General features: G+C 41.2%; 1 protein-coding gene across 3 annotated transcripts in view; it reads right to left on the minus strand.

Annotated features, from left to right (window-relative positions):
* acacb (acetyl-CoA carboxylase beta) overlaps window positions 1-20,746 on the minus strand; it is a 141,444-nt gene that overhangs the window by 54,165 nt on the left and 66,533 nt on the right. For 2 of the 3 annotated variants that reach the window (XM_087999927.1, XM_087999929.1), the window contains 3 exons: window positions 9,529-9,552; window positions 7,744-7,881; window positions 2,377-2,476 (listed from right to left, as the gene is read on the minus strand). In XM_087999927.1, the coding sequence (XP_087856053.1) occupies window positions 2,377-2,476; window positions 7,744-7,881; window positions 9,529-9,552 (262 nt within the window). The remainder of the gene's footprint in view (window positions 1-2,376; window positions 2,477-7,743; window positions 7,882-9,528; window positions 9,553-20,746) is intronic. The other variant, XM_087999928.1, reaches the window with a different exon arrangement.

Here is a 20,746-nt window from a genome sequence, read left to right on the forward strand (position 1 = left end):
AGGCAAGTGATACTTATTTATAATTACTAACTGATTTTCAGGTAGGCATTAACAAGGTTCTCAGAAATGTGTCCACTGAAAATCCATATTCACTGCTGCAAATGTATGCTTCTCTCATAGCTAGATGGTGAAATACTTCACCTTCAATGGTCATTGCGACTGTAGACCACCCTTTCTCATTCTTTCTACAAATGAAATAAAGAATTATATTGATAGCATAGAATAAGGCCACTCAATCCATCTAGCTCTGTGGCACCAGTGCTTTCATTGCCTTTAGACTTGATCTCCCAAGGACCTTAATGTACAACTTTCTGATTCTTCTGACTCAATCGGAAAGATGTTGTGAAACTTGAAAGGGTTCAGAAAAGATTTACAAGGATATTGCCAGGGTTGGATGATTTGGACTATAGGGAGAAGCTGAACAGGCTGGGGCTGTTTTCCCTGGAGCTTCGGAGGCTGAGGGGTGACCTTATACATGTTTACAAAATTATGAGGAGCATGGATAGGGTAAATAGGCAAAGTCTTTTGCCTGGGGTCGGGGAGTCAGAACTAGAGGGCATAGGCTTAGGGTGAGAGGGGAAAGATATAAAAGAGACCTAAGGGGCAACTTTTTCACGCAGAGGGTGGTACGTGTATGGAATGAGCTGCCAGAGAAAGTGGTGGAGGCTGGTACAATTGCAACATTTAAAGGGTATCTGGATGGGTATATGGATAGGAAGGGTTTGTAGGGATATGGGTCGAGTGCTGGCAGGTGGGACTAGATTGGGTTGGAATAACTGGTCGTCATGGACGGGTTGGACCGAAGGATCTTTTTCCGTGCTGTACATCGCTATGACTCTATGACTCTAAATGCCAACTTATTCAAAATTCACTGCTTACAACCTGAGCTCCCCTCCCTCCCATTCATTCATCACCCTGTACTCTTCAACATCTATTGTCTCTTTTCCACTGAATTTTTCCTACATACTTTTGAATTTTATATTTTTCACAAATTTAACCAAAGTGCTCTTAAAAGACATTTTGAGTTCCATTTGTACCACTATTTCTGCTAGGATATGTAATATATTAAACTTTCTGCAAGAAGAAAAATTCTAACTTTCTCTTTTTATTTGGTTATTTTATAAATTAACGCTCAATAATAATCAATTTATCAACTACTTATCAAAATACTATTTTCTCTAAAATCCCTACTAAATTATCTTAGTCCTACTGAAGAAAATCATAATTTTCATAGACTCCATGAAAGCAAAGCATCCTTAGTTTCATTTTGTTGTATCTCTTCTGCACACTCCTCTTCATATGAATATTCTCTCTGAAGATATCCAAGACTGGGCACAATATACTAACCACATAGCCTGACACTTTTCTGCATTCACATTAAAATCCCAATCCAAATCAGTTTTTTTTCCTCAGGACATCAAAGTTCTTTGTCTTTCCGTCCTCCTCTAGTGTTCACGTTTTAGATTCCTAAATTTGATCAATTTAATACACCCTCTTTCTCTCAGTTTTCAACTTTTTCCTCATGGATTTCTGAGTTGACTTCCATATTTTAAATTGTTACTTTGAAAGTTTACAAACATATTGCATTCTTGAGCTGACATACATTATAGACCTGAAATTCCTCAGTGGCATAGTGTCAAGATAACAATCTCTCAATGTCAGCAAAATGAAAGAGCTGGTCATTGACTATAGGAGGAAAGGTGGAGGGCACCCCCCCGTCTGTATCAATGGTGCTGAGGTGGAGATGGTCGAAAGCATTATGTTCCTAGGAGTAATGATCACCAACAATCTGTCCTGGTCCACCCATGTTGACATGACAATCAAGAAAGCACAACAACGCTTGTACTTCCTCAAAAGGCTAAGGAAATGTGGCATTTGTGTCAAGACTCTTACCAATTTTTATAGATGCACCATCTGGTTGCATCACGGCTTTCTATGGTAACTACTCTGCCCAGAACTGTAAGTAACTGCAGTGAGTTGTGAACACAGTTCAGTTCATCATGCAAGCCAACCTTCCAACTATCCTTCTCGCTGCCTAAGGAAGGCAGCCAACATTATCAAAGACCCCTCCCATCCCAATTATAATTGTTTCCAACCTACACACATACAAACAGATTCAAGAACAGCTTCTTCCTGGCTATTAATTGACTTCTGAATGGACCTCTCAAATTTTAATTTAATGTTGATTTCGCTCTTTGCACACTTCCTCTGCAGCTGTAATATTGTATTCTTCGCTCTGTTCTATTACCCTAATGCATTTTGTATGGTATGATCTGCTTGTACTGCAAGCAAAGCAAAATTTTTCACTGTACCTAGGTTAACGTGACAATATAAATATCAAATCAAATCAAATAAAGTTAGGGGATCATAACTCACCTGAATGTCTGTTTGGTCAAAGAAGGTGGATCTTGTTTCAGAAAATAGCGGACTGTCCAGAAATGGGTCAGCAAAGCAGGCAATCACTCCTTCAAAGTTTCTTTAGAAGTACAAATATTCAAATTATTGCCAAGTTAATGATAGAAAACATGAAGTAATTTATACTATCAGTTTGGGCCTATAGTTGAGACAGAGACTGAATCTAGTTTGATTTTGTTGGTATTATTTATTGATTACAGGAGTTATTTTTGTACAACACAGAATGGAAACAGCGAATGAAATCCCATACTGGCTTTAAATTTTATTTCATTACCTTTAGGAAATGCATTCAGGAAATGTTTTAATGGCTACTGACTAACAGAGAAATATAAATTTGGTTTTCTAATAATTTACTAGGAAATTTGCAATATTAATTTAAAATTTACAGCGATTTTTAAAAAAAAACCTTTCTTTCTTTCCTTTTCTGAAACTACAGGTTCATTATGGCATATATTTCAAAGATTCCTCAACACCTCAACCAAACAGCTAACATTTGAGTCTATTTGCAAAGTAATAGCAAGCAATCTGCTCAAATACTTGCAAGAAGAATTGTATGGGATGGAGGGATATTGAAAGGAACCCAAAGTTGAAAGTGGGAAGGGTACTATATAGAATGTGAAGGGAGTCACAAAAGTAGGGTGCAGCAAGGATGCTTGAGCAAAGGAAGCCAGTGTGGATAAGGGTTATGAGTGAGCAAGATACAACAGGAGGACAAGTTTCAAGTGTTGGAGCTTTGGATAACATGGAGAGAGAGCTCAGTAAAGCAGTATTTGAGACACCAGATCGAGAGATAAAGGAAGAATTTTAATTTCTGCAGCAATGAACAGAAAGTAGAGATAGACAATCTTGAGAAAGTGCAAGTAATAAATCTTAATGATAGCATGCCAAAATTTGAAAGTCATCTCAACTTTAGAAATGTAAGCATCATGCAAGTTGTACATCATCTGGTTTGGTCTCTGTGACCAGGTGAAAGTTAGAGCTCAGTTTGTGGCAGAATGATATCCTTGATGTTTAGGGATTGAAAATTCCATCACAAAGATGTGAGGCAAGTAACATGTTATACATAGATAGCTCAAAATTTAAAGGTAAAAGTAGACAGTTAAAGTTTTGTGGCATTAACAAACTTGTGAACCACATAGATAGTATCACAAAGGTTGACTATGAACATGAATAGAGAAACTAGCGCATGGCATGAGAGCTTGGTTATACAGAGTGACTACAGATAAGAGGGAAGAGAGTAATATGGAAGTGCCAGTTTCAAAATTCAAATTAAAAATGGTATCAATGTTTACGAAGCAGTTGTCCAATACAGAGGAACCTCGATTATCTGAATATCGATTATCCGAATTCCAGATTATCCGAAGAAGATTTCAAGGTCCCACAAAAATGTAACATCAGAGATATACGTGTATTTGATTTACCTGTACTGAAGAACATGTGAAAATGCTGGCAAAAACAAAGAAACACAAGCAGCTCAAGCATCAGTGACTGGGTATTTTTTAGGTAAGGGTTGTTATACAGCCCTTTGCAAAAGTAAGTGGTTTACGGTATTCCCGGCACGTTACCGGGCCGTTCATTAAAAAAAAGGCTGAGAATGTGAACGCACGAATGAGGCGGGGCTTCTGTCTTTCTATCGTGAGTCTGAGTTCCCGGAAACTGACAAACGCTCTTGTGATTGTAGGAGCTGTTCGGGACCTTGTTAAATACTGGAATTTCATGGTAAGGGTTTAGTCCTTCCCACTTTAACCTACAAGTTGCAGACTGCAAACATTATTTTGTTTAAATGGCTGACTCATTAAAATTATAAAAGAACAAAGAACAAAGAAAATTTACAGCCCAGGAACAGGCCCTTTGGCCCTCCAAGCCTGAGCCGATCCAAATGTACTGTCTAAACCTGTCGGTCAATTCCTAAGCATTTGTATCCCTCTGCTCCCCATCTACTCATGCATCTGTCCAGACGCATCTTAAATGAATTTACCGTGCTTGCCTCTACCACCTCTGCTGGCAATGCGTGCCAAACGCCCACCGCCCTCTGTGTGAAGTACTTGCCGCGTGTATCCCCCTTAAACTTTCCACCTCTCATCTTGAAAGTGTGACCTCTCATTATTGAATCCTTCACCCTGGGAAAAAGCTTGTCTCTATCCACTCTATTTATACCCTTCATGATTTTATAAACCTCAATCAGGTCCCCCCTCAATCTCCTTTTTTCTAGTGAAAATAAACCTAACTTATTCAACCTCTCTTCATAGCTAGCTCCTTCCATACCAGGCAACACCCTCTTAAATCTTCTCTGCACCCTTTCCAAAGCGTCCACATCCTTTTGATAATATGGCGACCAGAAGTGGAAACAGTATTCTAAATGCGGCCTAAGCAATGTCTTGTACAATTTTAACATGACTTGCCAGCTCTTATACTCAATACCCTGTCCAATGAAGGCAAGTATGCTATATGCCTTCTTGACCACTCTATCCACCTGTGCAGCAACCTTCAGGGTACAATGGACCTGCACTCCCAGATCTCTCTGCCCATCAACTTTTCCCAAGGCTCTTTCATTCATTATATAATTCGCTCTAGAATTAGACTTGCCTAAATGCATCACCTCACATTTGTCTGGATTGAAAGCCACCTGCCACTTTTCCGCCCAACTCTCCAGTCTATCTATATCCTCCTGTATTCTCTGACAGTCCCTTATGCTTTCTGCTAGTCCACCAATCTTTGTGTCATCTGCAAACTTGCTGATCATACCAACAGTGCCCTCTTCTAGATCATTTATGTATACTACAAACAACAATGACCCCAATACTGACCCTTGTGGAACACCACTGGTCACCTTTCTCCATTTCGAGAAACTCCTTTCAACTACTACTCTGTCTCCTGTTGCGCAACCAGATCTTTATCCACCTAGAACACCCTGCACACCATATGACTTCACTTTCTCCATTAGTTTACAATGCCTTACTAAAGTCCATCTATATGATATCAACAGCCCTTCCTTCATCTAATAACTTGGTCACTTCCTCGAAGAACTCTATTAAGTTGGTAAGGCACGATCTCCCCCGCACAAAAACATGTTGCCTATCACTGATAAGCTCATTCTTTTCTAAATATAAATAGATCCTATCTCTCAGTACCCTCTCCAGCAACTTCCCCACCACCAACATCAGGCTCATTGGTCTGTAGTTACCCGGAATATCCCTGCTATCCTTCTTGTACAGGGGGACAACATGAGAAACACACCAGTCCTCCAGCACCTCACCTGTATTTAAGGATGCCACAAAGATATCTGTCAGGGCCTCAGCTATTTCATCTCTCACCTCCTTTAGCAACCTGGGATAGATCCCATCCGGTCCTGGGGATTTGTCCACCTTAATCCTCTAGCATACCCAACATGTCTTCCCTACTTATGCCAACGTGATCCAGACTAATTAAACTTCTACCTATAATCTCAAGATTCATCATGTTCCTCTCCTCAGTGAACACTGATGCAAAGTAATCATTCAGAATCTCAGCCATTCTCTCAGGTTCGGCACACAGCCTTCCTTCATTACCTTTTAGTGGACCAATCCTTTCTCTAGTTACCCACTTCTTCTTATATAAGAATAAAATGCTTTGGGATTTTCCTTAATTCTGCTTGCTAAACTATTTCATGACTCCTTTTAGCCCGCTTGATTCCTTGTTTAAGACTTGTCCTACTCTTCCGATATTCCTCCAGGGCCCGTTCTGTTCTTAGCTGCCTAGACCTTATGTACGCTTCCCTTTTCCTCTTGGCTAGTCGTACAATTTCTCCTGTCATCCACAGTTCACGAATCTTGCCTTTCCTATCCTTTGCCTTCAACGGGACATGCCTATCCTGCACTACCGTCAACCTATCTTTGAAAGCCTCCCACATCTCAAATGTGGACTTCCCTTCAAATAGCTGTGTTGAATCCACATTTCCCAGCTCCTGCCTAATTTTGATATAATTGGCCTAGGACCACTCTCTTCTTTATCTACGAGTATTCTAAAACTTACAGAATTGTGGTCACTGTTCCCAAAGAAATCCCCCACCGTGACTTCTACCACTTGTCCTGGCTCATTCCCCAGTACCAGGTCCAATATGGCCCCTTTCCTCATCAGACTATTGACATACTGTTTAAGATATAGATTTAAATCAGCTTTAGATCAGTATGGCTTCCCTTGTTTAAGGTAAAATCGATTATCTGAATAATTGATTATCCGAACGAAACAATGCATGCTCATCTCTTTCGGATAATCGAGGTTCCTCTGCATTTGCTTAAGCCCAAAATTGCCATTTTTGTTACTAAAACCAATCAAAACAAGCAAAAAGTCACAAGTAGTTCTGCAGAAACTCAGGAAGCCTGGTAGCTTGAGATTTACCATTGAGAGTCCAATATTATTCTTCTTTAGAAATCCACAGTTCTGAAGAAGGGTCATATTGGACTCAAAGTTAATTCTATTTCTCTCTCCTTGGTTGCAGTCAGATTTGATGAGTTGGTAAATGATATTACTGATAAATGGTCAGTAATATTTGTGCCATACAAATGATGGCTAATGACTATCTCGATCAAGAGAGAATCTTATCCTCTTCCCTTGACTTTATTGGCACTACCATCATTGAATATTCCCTACTATCAACATCCTGGTGACTATCATTGACCAGAAGATGAAATGGACCACTCAAAAAATACTGCAACTACAAGAGCAGGCTACATGTTGGAAGAGTAATTTACCTCCAAACTACCAAAACCTGTTTACATCTACAAGTCAAGAGTAGGGAGTGCGGTCGAATATTCCCCCATTGCCTGAATGAGTACAACTCTAATAGCACTCATGTAGCTTGACAGCATCTATGACAAAGAAGTCCTCTTGAATGACACGCCATCTAATGCCTTCAAAGCTCTCCCTTAACACTAACATACTGTGGCAAGTAAGTGCAAGATGCAGTTCAGAAACTCATCAAGGCTTCTTCTACAGCATCTTCCAATCCTGTGACCAACTAGAAGGACAAGGACAGCAGAGGAATGGGAACATCACCAACTACTATTTACCATTCAAATCACACACCATCCTGACTTGGGAACAATATCAAAGTACTATCAACCTTGCTGGGTGATAACCTTGAAACTCCCTTCCTAACATTGCTGTAGGTGTATGTACGCCAAATGGACTTCAGTGGCTTAGGAAGGTGGCTCATCATTGCCTTCTCAAAGGCAATTACCTGTGGGCAACAAATTCTGGCCTTGCCTGCAATGCCCACATCCTGCAAAAGAATATTGTTAAAAAACTAAAACTTAACTCTTGAACACTCTTAATTGAGACAATACTCACTTAACTAAATCTTCAAATGCTTCAAATGCAACTAATACTCCCATTCGCCGGCATACAGGAGACGGCACGCTAGTTTTGAAGAGGTCATTGCTTTGTCGATTCAGCTCATAGTGAACTGTGCTGGTTGGAACACACATCCTAAAGATTGAAAAAAAGAGCTAATCAGATCTACACAAGTGTATGCAAACAGAGATATTTTAACCTTGTTTATGTTAGCTTCAGTGTGCTACATTGGAATCAGGTTAATGCAGAACCACTTGCAAAAGGTCATAATTCCAGACTAACAAACTTCTTTCACTGTTGACAGCTTGAGTGAAAACAGCAACTGAGTGAGAAAAACATCAGCACAGAATGCTCTGAAAAGGAAAGATACCTTAGACATTCCTGGTAATGGAACATAATGATGCAAAAAAAAACAGAATGTCTCAGACTCTGTACCACAAACTAACAAATGATTATAGAGTAGTGTTTCCTTTTTAAACCTCAACCCCAAAACATTACTTGGTGCATTTTAATTTATTTATATTAGAAACTTCATATCCTTTAATATATATTATTATTTTCCACTCTTCAATTCTGTAGTGGAAATGTAACATATAAAATGAAGAATCATGAAGTATCAAGTTTCATAGTCTAGCGACTACTTTACTTGTTTACTGAGGTGGTTTTAAAAATTTATCAAGAGAAACAACTTGGATTTACATAGCAAATGGCCAACAAAATTTCACAGCAGAGTTATTAAAAAAAAGCAGCAAGCCACAAAAGTGGGTATTGGCCAAATATGGATAAAAAATAAGATTGGTTTTAAGGAACATCTGAGAGGACACAAAAGAGAAGGAAAGGTTTAGGGAGAGAAACCCCAATCTTACACCACCCGACCTATTTTTTTCTCATTCATCGTTGATGAAATTCACCCTTAACCACACAGCAGTCTCCAACTTTAATTGTCCCACGATTTAGAATTTCTCATCTCATATAAACTTCTGAAAATGAAAACTCCTCTCACATAACCAGTGCTTTTGGAATGACTTTACTCTTTTCAATGCTGGTTATGTCATTTATTCTCAGAAATAATGAAATAAACAATATTGATGAATAATGAAATACTACAACCAATTTCAAAAGTAGCTAAAAATCATTGAAAAAGAGAGCAATTTCAGGAACTTGTCAGATTCATGCACTTTTGAAATTCTTACACGTATTGAATAAGAGTTTGCAGGTCAAAACTTGCAAGTTTTTGAGAGGTAGGGAGGGCTTGATTTAAACTGGATTACAATGTAACACATCCTGACTTCAGCTTGTGCTAGATGACAAAGAAAGTAAAATACTTTTCATACCGACAATAATCCAATTACTAACATGGACCAATAGAGATAGAACATATCTCTGGAGAAAGACAAGAATGAGTAAGATGCCAAGTGAATTTCTCTCTATACTATCCAACAACCAGCATTAGTCTGAAAGAGCTGACACAAAACTTGCAAATTATGCACCATTTTATTTTAATGATTAACACAAACATAGTTCAATTATTTTATAGTTTACTTTCATATTTATTAAGAGAAAGTAATCCAGTCACATTCATTATCACCCTGGTGTGGTATTTTTGAATCCATCCAATTCAACTTAGTTCAAGTTGTAAAAGCTTAACGATGGCCACAGTCAATCCTGGTCTTAGGTTCCACTTTCCCTTTATTTTTCACCAGTTCAGTTAGTTATTCACCATTTGCAAGACAGCACTATTTTCTTATGATCCATGCAATAAATAGATGAACTTTACTCTACCTGTATAGGGTAGGATAGCTTCCTCTGAAATTGAACATTTAACATACAAAAAGTTAAGCTACATAGTAAATGTAGTTACAATCACTTCAGCCAAAATAATATACAACAAAACATACTATTTGGTAAATAAACATGCATTCAGTGCATAAACAAACAAGAAGTTGAATGCTTTTTCTAAAAAATAACTTATTTGTAGCACTTCAATATCTGGGAGGTTACCATACAATTTGCAGCATTGAATGACTCCACCAAGGCCTAACTGATCAGTTCAATCATTAGTCCATGTGGGGTTAGTTGATATGAGTCTGGACTGTATGGGGGATGGCTAACTAACTTCAAATCTTGTGTGCTTTGAACTAGTGAGATCATTGACAATAACGACTTGCCGATGCTCCATTTGGGTTCTGCCAGGGTCACTACACTGCTGACCTCATTACAGCCTTGGTTTAAACATGGGTAAAAGTGCTGAACTCCAGAGGCAAAATGAAAGTGAATGCCCATGACATAAAGGCAACATTTGATCTAGTGTGGCATGAAGGAGGTCTGGCAAAACTGAAGTCAATGGGAATCAGTGGATCAACTCTCCATTTATTGGTGTTATCCTAGCACAAAGAAAGATGGTTGCAATTGTTGGAGCTCAATCATCTCAGCTGTGCAGGTGTTCCTTAGGGCTCACATTGCCCAACCATCTTCAGCAGCTTTACTAACCACCTTCCCTCCGTCATAAGATCAGAAGTGGGAACACTCACTGTGGTTGCACAATTTTAAGCACCATTCAGGATTCCTCAAATATTGAAGCAGTCAGAATCCATATCAGCAAGGGTTAGATTGAGCTGGCTGAGAAATGGTGTAACATTCATGGTACATATATACCAAACAAAGATTTCTCAGGAAGAGGAATTCTCGCTATCTTACATTGACATTCAATGACATTCTTACCACTGAATCACCTATCAAGATCTTAAGGATGACCATTAATCAGAAACAGAACTGGACGAGCCATATAAATACATTGCTTACACATGGCATCGGTGATTTGCTACATTAGCAAGTGCATTGATGATGTCACTGTGTCCAAGACCATCACTTCTCACCCCAATCAGAAGCTGTGGATGACCGCAAAGGTGTGCATGCTGCTGAAGACCTGTGATTCCACCTTCAGAGGATACGACAAGGTGGCCCTAACAACAGCGTCCCAGACCATCAAAGAGGCAAATTGTGCATACGCACAGAGAATACACAGCCACTTTCAGGACAGCGGTGATACGCATAACATGTGGAAGGACATCCAGGCCATCACCAACCACAGAACAGCATCGCCTGCTTGTGCTGGTAATGCCTCTCTCGTGGATGAGTCGAACAACTTCAATGAATGGCTTGAGGCATAAATAAGGAGGCAGTGAACAAGTCCAGCTACCCCCAGCAACCGGGTGCTGCATCTTACTGTGGCCAACGTGAGGAAAACCCTATACAGAGTCAACCCATGGAAGTCTGATGGACCAGATAACATCGCTAGAAGAGTGCTGAGAGGATGCTCTGATGTACTGGTGGATGTTCTCACGGACTTTTTTTTTAGATTCCCTACAGTATGGAAGCAGGCCCTTCAGCCCTCCCTGCACTGTGTTATAGTTCCAATGTGCTTCAAGGCTGGTACCATTGTCCCTGTGCCGAGGAAATCTTCAGCATCCTGTCTCAACAGTTACAGCCGCGTTGCGCTAACACCCATCATCATGAAGTGTTTTGAGAGACTCATGAGGCATATTAAGACCCACCATCCCCCTCACTGGACACCCTGCAGTTCACATATCATCCCAATTGCTCAACAGATGATGCCACACGGGGGCCCCCAGGGCTGTGTGCTCAGTCCACTGCAGTTCACCCTGCTGACACACGACTGTGCAGCAATGCACAGCTCAAATCATATCATCAAATTCACTGATGACATGACTGTAGTGGATCTCACCAGCAGGAACGGCAAGTCAGCAAACAGATAAGAGGTGCAGCGACTAACGGACTAGTGCAGAGCCAACAACCTGTCTCTGAACGTGGACAAAATAAAAGAAATAGTTATTGACTTCAGGAGAGCAAGAGTGACCACTCTCTGATGGACATTGATGGCTCCCCCATGGAGATTGTGAAGTGCACCAAATTTCTTGGCTTTCACCTGGTGGAGAATCTCGCCTGGTCCCTCAATACCAGCTCCACAGCCAAGAAAGCCCAGCAGTGTCTCTACTTTCTGTGTAGGTTGAGGAAAGCACACCTCCCATTCCCCATCCTCATCACATTCTACAGAGGGTTCACTGCAAGTAACTGAGCTGCTGTCTCACTGCCTGGTTTGGGAATTGCTCCATCTCGGATCGTAAGACACTACAACTGATAGTGAAGACAGCTGAGAAGACCATTGAGCTATCTCTCCCCTCTATTACAGACATTTACACTACACACTGCATCCAAAAGGCATTGTGGAAGACGCCACACATCCCTTACTCAAACATTTTTTCCTCCTACCATTTGGCAGAAGATAGCGGAGCATTCCGTCTCTCACAGCCAGACAGTGCAACAGTGTCTTCCCCCAAGCCATCAGGCTCCTAACACAGTATGACTGGACTCTTTACCATCTGAAATTCTTTGCACGATTTCAAGTTGCTGCAAGAACAATGTCTATTAATTATCATTCCTTTTTAAACTGTAATTTGCATGTCTTGTCTTTCTTATACACTGTATGCTGCCCTTTGTATGATGGTGTAGTTTGTGCTGTCCATGAGGCACCTTGGTCCTGGAGGAACGCTATCTCATTTTTACTGTACCAGCTGCATATGGTAGAAATGATGAATAAAAGCTACTCTACTCTACAAGAGCAGATTAGAGGCTGGACATGCTGCAGTGAGTAACTCAGCTCCTGATTCTTCAAGTAGTGTCTACCATCTATAAAGCACAGGTCAGGTAGGTGATGAAATATCAAGTGATGAAATTGATAACAGCTCCAACAATGATCAAGAAGCTTAACACCATCTAGGACAAAACAGCCCACTGACTGGCATCCCGTGCACTGCCTTCGACATTCACTCCCTCCAACATCAATGCACAGCTGTAGCAGTATGTGCCATCTACAAGACGCACAGCAAACCTCACTAAGGCTTCTTCACCAGCCCCTTCTAAACTCACAACCCCTATCCAGGGTCAGGAAGAGAAATCATGGGCCTTTCTGTTTTTCCTGTTCCAGGGTCCCTTAGCTCCAGCTTCTGCTGCAGAACCTTTAATTGATGTAGCAGCTTCCACAGATTCTATCTTTCTAAAATATGGGGATAGACATGCACTGATTGGTAGCAGAGGGTCATTGCACTGAAGTCTGGGCCCATACAGAAGGCACAGGCCTTGGTGCTTTGCATGGATAGCAGCACTTCTCCAGCATCTTGTCTCTATGATCTGGAAAGCATGGGAACATAACTACCACAAACCACACACTATCCTGTTTGGAATCGTATCGCTGTCCCTTCACTGTCACTTGATTAACATCCTGGAGCTCTGGTTGTAAATTTGCTTGCTGAGCTGGCAGATTTGTTCTCAAATGTTTCATCACCATGCTAGTAACATGATCAGTGAGCCTCTATTGAAGCACTGGTGTACTGTCCTGTTTTCTATTTATCTATTTGTCTTGGTCTGTTGTGATGGGTGATATCACTTCCGGTTCTTTTTCTAAGAGGTTGGTAAATGGGGTCCAAATAGAGTCATAGATTCATAGAGATGTACAGCATGGAAACAGACCCTTCGGTCCAACCCGTCCATACTGACCAGATATCCCAACCCAATCTAGTCCCACTTATCAGCAACCGGCCCATATCCCTCCAAACCCTTCCTATTCATATACCCATCCAAATGCCTCTTAAATGTTGCAATCAGCCTCCACCACATCCTCTGGCAGCTCATTCCATACACATACCACCCTCTGCGTGAAAAAGTTGCCCCATAGGTCTCTTTTATATCTTTCCCCTCACACCCTAAACCTACGCCCTCTAGTTCTGGACTCCCCGACCCCAGGGAAAAGACTTTGTCTATTTATCCTATCCATGTCCCTCATAATTTTATAAACATGTATAAGGTCACCCCTCAGCCTCCGAAACTCCTGGGAAATCAGCCCCAGCCTGTTCAGCCTCTCCCTGTAGCTCAGATCCTCTAACCCTGGCAACGTCCCTGTAAATCTTTTCTGAACCCTTTCAAGTTTAACAACATCTTTCCGATAGGAAGGAGACCAGAATTGCATGTAATATTCCAACAGTGGCCTAACCAATGTCCTGTACAGCTGCAACATGACCTCCCAACTCCTGTACTCAATACTCTGCCCAATAAACGAAAACATACCAAACACCTTCTTCACTATCCTATCTACCTGAGACTCCACTTTCAAGTAGCTATAAACCTGCACTCCAAGGTCTCTTTGTTCAGCAACACTCCCTAGGACCTTACCATTAAGTGTATAAGTCCTGCTAAGATTTGCTTTCCCAAAAAGCAGCACCTCGCATTTATGTGAATTAAACTCCATCTGCCATTGACCAAGGATCATGTCCAGTACAAATCCATATCTGACCAGATTTCAGACCTCCCTACTCACAACCTCCTCTATACTCGAACTACAATTTAGGTTCCTATCCCCCTGCTGAATTAGTTTAAACCCACCCGAAGAGCATTAGCAAATTCCTCCCCCCTAGGATATTGGTACCCCTCTAGTTCAGGTGAAGACCATCCTGTTTGTAGAAGTCCCACCTACCCCAGAAAGAGCCCCAATTATCCAGGTTGGGGTCTATCTGCAGTCCATACTTTCGTCCCGAGATCTAACGGAGTATACTGCTTTTGATCTGGTAAGATATGGATTTGTACTGGACATGATCACAACACAGGTCACTTGTGTTGTAGATAGAGTCCCGGTGTCAATGCCAGGCCTCTAGGAATTCCTGCGCATGCCTTTGTTTAGCGTGTCCCAGGATGGATGTATTGTCCCTGTGGAACTGATGTCCCTTGTTGTGTGTGTGTAAGGATACTAGTGATAGATGGTGGTGTCCTTTGGTGGCTAGTTGGTGCTCATATATCCTGGTGGCTAGTTTCCTGCCCGTCTATCCAATGTAATGTTTGTTGCAATTCTTGCAGGGTATTCGTATATGATGTTCATTCTGCTGGTTGTTGGTACAGGGTCCTTTAGATTCATCAAGAGCTGTTTCATTGTATTGGTAGGTTTAGGGGCTACCTTGACGCCAAGGGGCCGGAGTAGTCCGGTCGTCATCGCCGAGATATCTTTTTTTAATATATGGTAGTCTGGCTAGAGTCTCTGAGCGTGTTGTGTCTACTTGTTTAGGTTTGTTGTGTGCAACCTGAACCACAACCTGAGCTACAAATCTTCACAAATATTGCAAATATCCTGGAGATCCCTTCAAACTGTGCTGTGCGTATACATTAGTTCAAGCAGATTCTGAAGAGTAATTAGACATGGATAATAAATGATACTGGCCTAGCCTATGACACCCATATCCCATGAACCAGAAGACCAGAAGAAATAGGAACAGAAGTGGGTTGCTTGGCACCTCAAGCCTCCTCTGCCATTCAATAGGTCATGGCTGATCTGACATTCCTCACGTCTACTTTTCTGTCCTTTCTCCGTAACCTTCAATTCCTCTCGTGATCAAGAATCTTTCAATCCCAGCCCTAAATATACACATAGTCACTGTTCCCTTAGCTCCTTGTGGCAAGGAGTTTTAAAGACTCACAAGCCTGTGAGAGGCTGGATAATTGTGGTGCCTGGATAATTGGGGCTCTTTCTGGGGTAGGTGGGACCTCTACAAACAGGATGGTCTTCACCTGAACTAGAGGGGTACCAATATCCTAGGGGGGAGGAATTTGCTAATGCTCTTCGGGTGGGTTTAAACTAATTCAGCAGGGGGATGGGAACCTAAATTGTAGTTCGAGTATAGAGGAGGTTGTGAGTAGGGAGGTCTGAAATAAGGTTTCAGGGTCGCATGTGGGCATTCACAAGCAAAAGGTTGTTTTGAAGTGTGTCCAATTTTCAGCCTGAAGCATCCGGAATAAGGTGGGTGAACTTGCAGCAAGGGTTGGTACCTGGGATTTCGATGTTGTGACCATTTCAGAGACATGGGTAGAGCAGGGACAGGAATGGTTATTGCAGGTTCTGGGATTTAGATGTTTCAGTAAGAACAAAGAAGATGGTAAAAGAGGTGGGGGTGTGGCATTGTTAGTCAAGGATAGTACTACGGTTGCAGAAAGGACATTTGAGGATTCATCAACTGAGGTAGGATGGGCTGAGATTAGAAACAGGAAAGGAGAGGTCACCCTGTTGGGAGTTTTTGATAGGCCTCCAAATAGGTCCAGAGATGTAGAGGAAAGGATAGCAAAGGTGATTCTCAATAGGGATGAGAGTGACAGGGTAGTTGTTATAGTGGACGGTATTGACTGGGAATACTATAGTTCAAGTACTTTAGATAGGTCAGTTTTTGTCCATTGTGTGCAGGAGGGTTTTCTGACACAGTGTGTATACAGGCCAATAAGGGGTGAGGCCACATTAGATTTGGTACTGCGTAATGAATCCAGACAGGTGTCAGATTTGGAGGTAGGTGAGCACTTTGGTGATAGTGACCACAGTTCAGTTATGTTTACTTTAGCAATGGAAAGGGATAGGTATACACCGGAAGGCAAGAGCTACAGCTGGGGGAAAGGCAATTATGATGTGATTAGACAAGATTTAGGATACATAGGATGGGGAAGGAAACTGCAGGGCATGGGCACAATAGAAATGTGGAGTTTATTCAATGAACAGCTACTGTGTGTCCTTGATAAGTATGTACCTGTCAGACAGGGAGGAAGTTGTTGAGCGCAGGAGCTGTGCTTTACTAAAGAAGTTGAATCTCTTGTCAAGAGGAGGAAGAAGGCTTATGTTAGGATGAGATGTTAAGGCTCACTTAGGGTGATTGAGAGTTACAAGGTAGCCAGGAAAGACCTAAAGAAAGAGCTAAGATGAGCGAGGAGGGGACATGAGAAGTTGTTGGCAGATAGGATCAGAGAAAATCCTAAAGCTTTCTATAGGTATATAAGGGATGAAAGAATGGCTAGATTAAGATTAGGGCCAATCAAGGACAATAGTGGGAAGTTGTGAGTGGAGTCAGAGGAGATAGGGGAAGCGCTAAATGAATATTTTTCGTCAGTATTCACACTGGAAAAAGACAGTGTTGTTGAGGAGAATACTGAGAAACAGGCTACGAGACTAGATGGAATTGAGGTTCACATGGAGGAGGTGTTAGAAATTCTGGAACGTGTGAAAATAGATAAATCCCCTGGGCTGGATGGGATTTATACCAAGATTCTCTGGGAAGTCAGGGAGGAGATTGCTGAGCCTTTGGCTTTGATCTTTATGTTGTCATTGTCTACACAAATAATACCAGAAGACTGGAGGATAACAAATGTTGTTCCCTTATTCAAGAAGGAGAGGAGAGACAACCCTGGTAATTATAGATCAGCGAGCCTTACTTCGATTGTGGGTAAAGTCTTGGAAAAGGTAATAATTGATGTATAATCATCTCGATAGGAATAAGTTGATTAGGGATAGTCAACACAGTTTTATGAAGGGTAGGTCATGCCTCACAAACCTTACTGAGTTCTTTGAGAAGGTGATCAAACAGGTGGATAAGGGTAAATGACGTGGTATATATGGATTTTAGTAAGGCATTTGATAAAGTTCTCCATGGTAGGCTACTGCACAAAATACACAGGCATGGGATTGAGCGTGATTTAGCGGTTTGGATTAGAAATTGGCTAGCTGAAAGAAGACAGAGGGTGGTGGTTGACGGGAAATGTTCAACCTGGAGCTCAGTTCCTAGTCGTGTACTGCAAGGATCTGTTTTGGGTCCACTGCTGTTTGTCATTGTTATAAACAACCTGGGTGAGGGCGTAGAAGGATCGGTTAGTAAATTTGAGGAAGCCACTAAGGTCGGTACAGTTGTGGATAGTGCCAAAGGATGTTGTAGGCTACAGAGGGACACAGATAAACTGCAGAGCTGGGCTGAGAGGTGGCAAATGGAGCTTAATGCAGGAAAGTGTGAGGTGATTCACTTTGGAAGGAGTAACAGGAATGCAGATTACTGGGCAAATGATAAGATTCTTGGTAGTGTAGATGAGCAGCGAGATCTCGGTGTCCATGTACATAGATTCCCTCAAAGTTGCCATCCAGGTTGATAGGCTGTTAAGAAGGCGTATGGTGTGTTAGCTTTTATTAGTAGAGGTATTGAGTTTCAGAACCATGAGTTCATGCTGTAGCTGTACAAAACTGGTGCAGCCACACTTGGAGTATTGCGTGCAGTTCTGGTCACCGCATTATAGGAAGGATGTGTAAGCTTTGGAATGGGTCCAGAGGAGATTTACCAGGATGCTGCCTGGTATGGAAGGAAGGTCTTATGAGGAAAGGTTGAGGGACTTGAGGCTGTTTTCATTAGAGGGAAGAAGGTTGAGAGGTGACTTAATTGAGACATATAAGATAATCAGAGGGTTAGATCAGGTGGACAATGAGAACCTTTTCTGAGGATGGTGATGGATAGCATGAGGGGGCATAGCTTCAAATTGAGGGGTGATAGATATAGGACAGATGTCAGAGTTAGTTTCTTCACTCAGAGAGAAGTAGGGGCATGGAATGCCCTGCTTGAAAACTCGCCAACTTTACGGGCATTTAAAAGGTCATTGGATAGGCATATGGATGAGAGTGGAATAATGTAGGATAGATGAGCTTCATACTGGTTTCACAGGGCCGCACAACATGGAGGGCTGAAGGGTCTGTACTGCACCGTAATGTTCTATGTTCTACATAGAAGAAATTCCTCCTTATCTCAGTCTTAAATTAGTGCTCCTTTATTCTGAGACTGTGCCCTCTGATCTTCTCAGCATTTATGCTGTCAAGCCCCTTAAGAATCTTTCAATAAGATCACCTTTCATTCTTTTAAACTGCAGTGAGTAAAGTCCCAACCTGTTTAGTCTTTGCTCATAAGACAGCCCCTCCGAACCGGGAGTCCTCCTTTTAAACATTCCTGAACTGCCTCCATTGAAATAATATTGTTCCTTAAATACGGGGACCAAACGTGCTCACAGAACTCCTGATATGTTCTCACTAGCACTTTGTACAATTGCAATGAGACTTCCCTACTTTTATCCTCCAATCCCCTTGAAATAAGGACCAATATTTTATTAGCTTTAATAAAAACCGAAATAACTGCGAATGCTGTAAATCAGAAACAAAAACAGAAGTTGCTGGAAAAGCTCAGCAGGTCTAGCAGCATCTGTGGAGAGAAATCAAAGTTAATGTTTCGGGTCTGGTGACTCTTTGTCAGACCCTTCCTGCTCTGAGGAAGGGTCACCAGACCTAAAAAGTTAACTTTGATTTCTCTTCACATATGCTGCCAGACCTGCTGAGCTTTTCCTGCAACTTCTGTTTTTGATTCTATTAACCTTTCTGATTACCAGCTGTCTCTGTGTGCTAGCTTTCTGTGTTTCATGCACAAGTTCCCTTAACTCACTCTGTTGCAGTTTTTCTCCATTTAAATAATATTTTGTTCTTTTGTTCTCCTTTCCAAAATGAACAACTTCACATTTTCCCACATTATATTCCATTCACCAATCTTTTGCCCACTTACCTAACCCATAAACCATAAGATGATAAGAAATAAGAACAATGTCTTTCTGTAAACCATCAGTATCCCTCCTTCACTCGCTTTTCACTTATTTTTGTGTGATTCAGAAATTTGGCTGTAGTACATTCAGTTCCTTTCTCCAAGTCATTAATATACAGAACAACCTCGATTATCCGAAAAAGACAGGTAGTGAGTATTTTGTTTGGATAACTGATTGTTCAGATATCTGATCTGATCATAAACAAAGAACATTTTCCTCTGTTTTATCCCGGTCCTCGACAGCAGCCAGCATCTTTCTGTTCGGTGTCGTCCGTCATCCAGACTAACCAAGTGTTGTCCCTCCCTCTTCAGCAACCGCTAAGCCCTTAGAGAAAGAGAGAGAGAGAGAGAGAGAGAAAGAGAGGCACAAAATACAGGGGGATCAGTTTCTGTCCTCTCATCAATTTTTTTAGGGTGATAATGTTTTCCACGTATTTCCTCCAGTCAAGTTTTTTTTCCTGTTTATTTTCACGTGCGTTAACTCACCACTATTTGCTCCCACCCATCAAAAAAAAGTTATATTAAATTTTCTTGTCAGCTGAAAGATATTGAACTACATTTTATTTGGATAAAAAGAATCGTCATGGGATAATGGGAAGAAAAAGCAATGGAAATGAAAAGTGTGAGTGCATTTTTGATTTAACTTGCCATAGCATGAGCTGAAGAAAAAAACTGCTGTGTTTGCAAAATGGAACTAGTCAATGTTGAGAGGGAATCTTGCCATTAGAGTGCACAGCTCGGGCTATGTTGTTCTTATGTGTTCACAGTCACAAACCTTTGTCCTCAGGGAGAATACATTTCAGACAGCCTTTCTATAAGAAGTGTCAGACTTAACTCTAATGTCACGGCTCGAGTATATATTTGAAGTCAATTATTTATTAAAGCATACTTGCATCTATATTTCTGTCAAGTTTACAAAATGATGCATTAAATGGATGAGGAATAGAATTTTCCCACTTCAACTGAAATGCATGTACAGGGACCTTGAGATCTTGTTCCGATAATCCGAAATTTGGATAATTGATGTTCAGATAACAGAGGTTGTTCTGTATATTGTAAACAGTTGTGGTTCCAGCACTGATCTATGTGGAACCCCATTGGTTACAGGTTGCCAATCTGAAAAAAGAGCGTTTATCCCCAGTTGCTGTTTCCTGTCCATTAGTCAATTCTCCATCCAAGCCAATAAACCACCTTCAACGTAATGGACTCTTATCTTATGACTTAGCCTTCTGTAAGGTAACTTGTCAAATGCCTTCTGTCCCAATATAACACATATACTAGTTCCCCTGTATCCACCCTGGTGGAGTCTTCCTCGAAAAACCTTAGTAAATTACTCAGACAAGATTTCTATTTCATGAAGCTGTGATGACTCAGGTTGATCAGATTATGGTTTTCCTGACGTGCTGCCATTATTTCTTTAGTAATTGATTCCAATTCTTTTCCAACAATGGATGTTTGCCTGATCAGCCTATAGATATCCACTTTTTACCTTCCTTTTTGAATAG

Source organism: Chiloscyllium plagiosum, unplaced genomic scaffold (genome assembly GCF_037043375.1).
Source record: "Chiloscyllium plagiosum isolate Xiang-an unplaced genomic scaffold, Cpla_swu_hap1 HiC_scaffold_24, whole genome shotgun sequence".
NCBI classification, from domain to species: Eukaryota; Metazoa; Chordata; class Chondrichthyes; order Orectolobiformes; family Hemiscylliidae; genus Chiloscyllium; species Chiloscyllium plagiosum.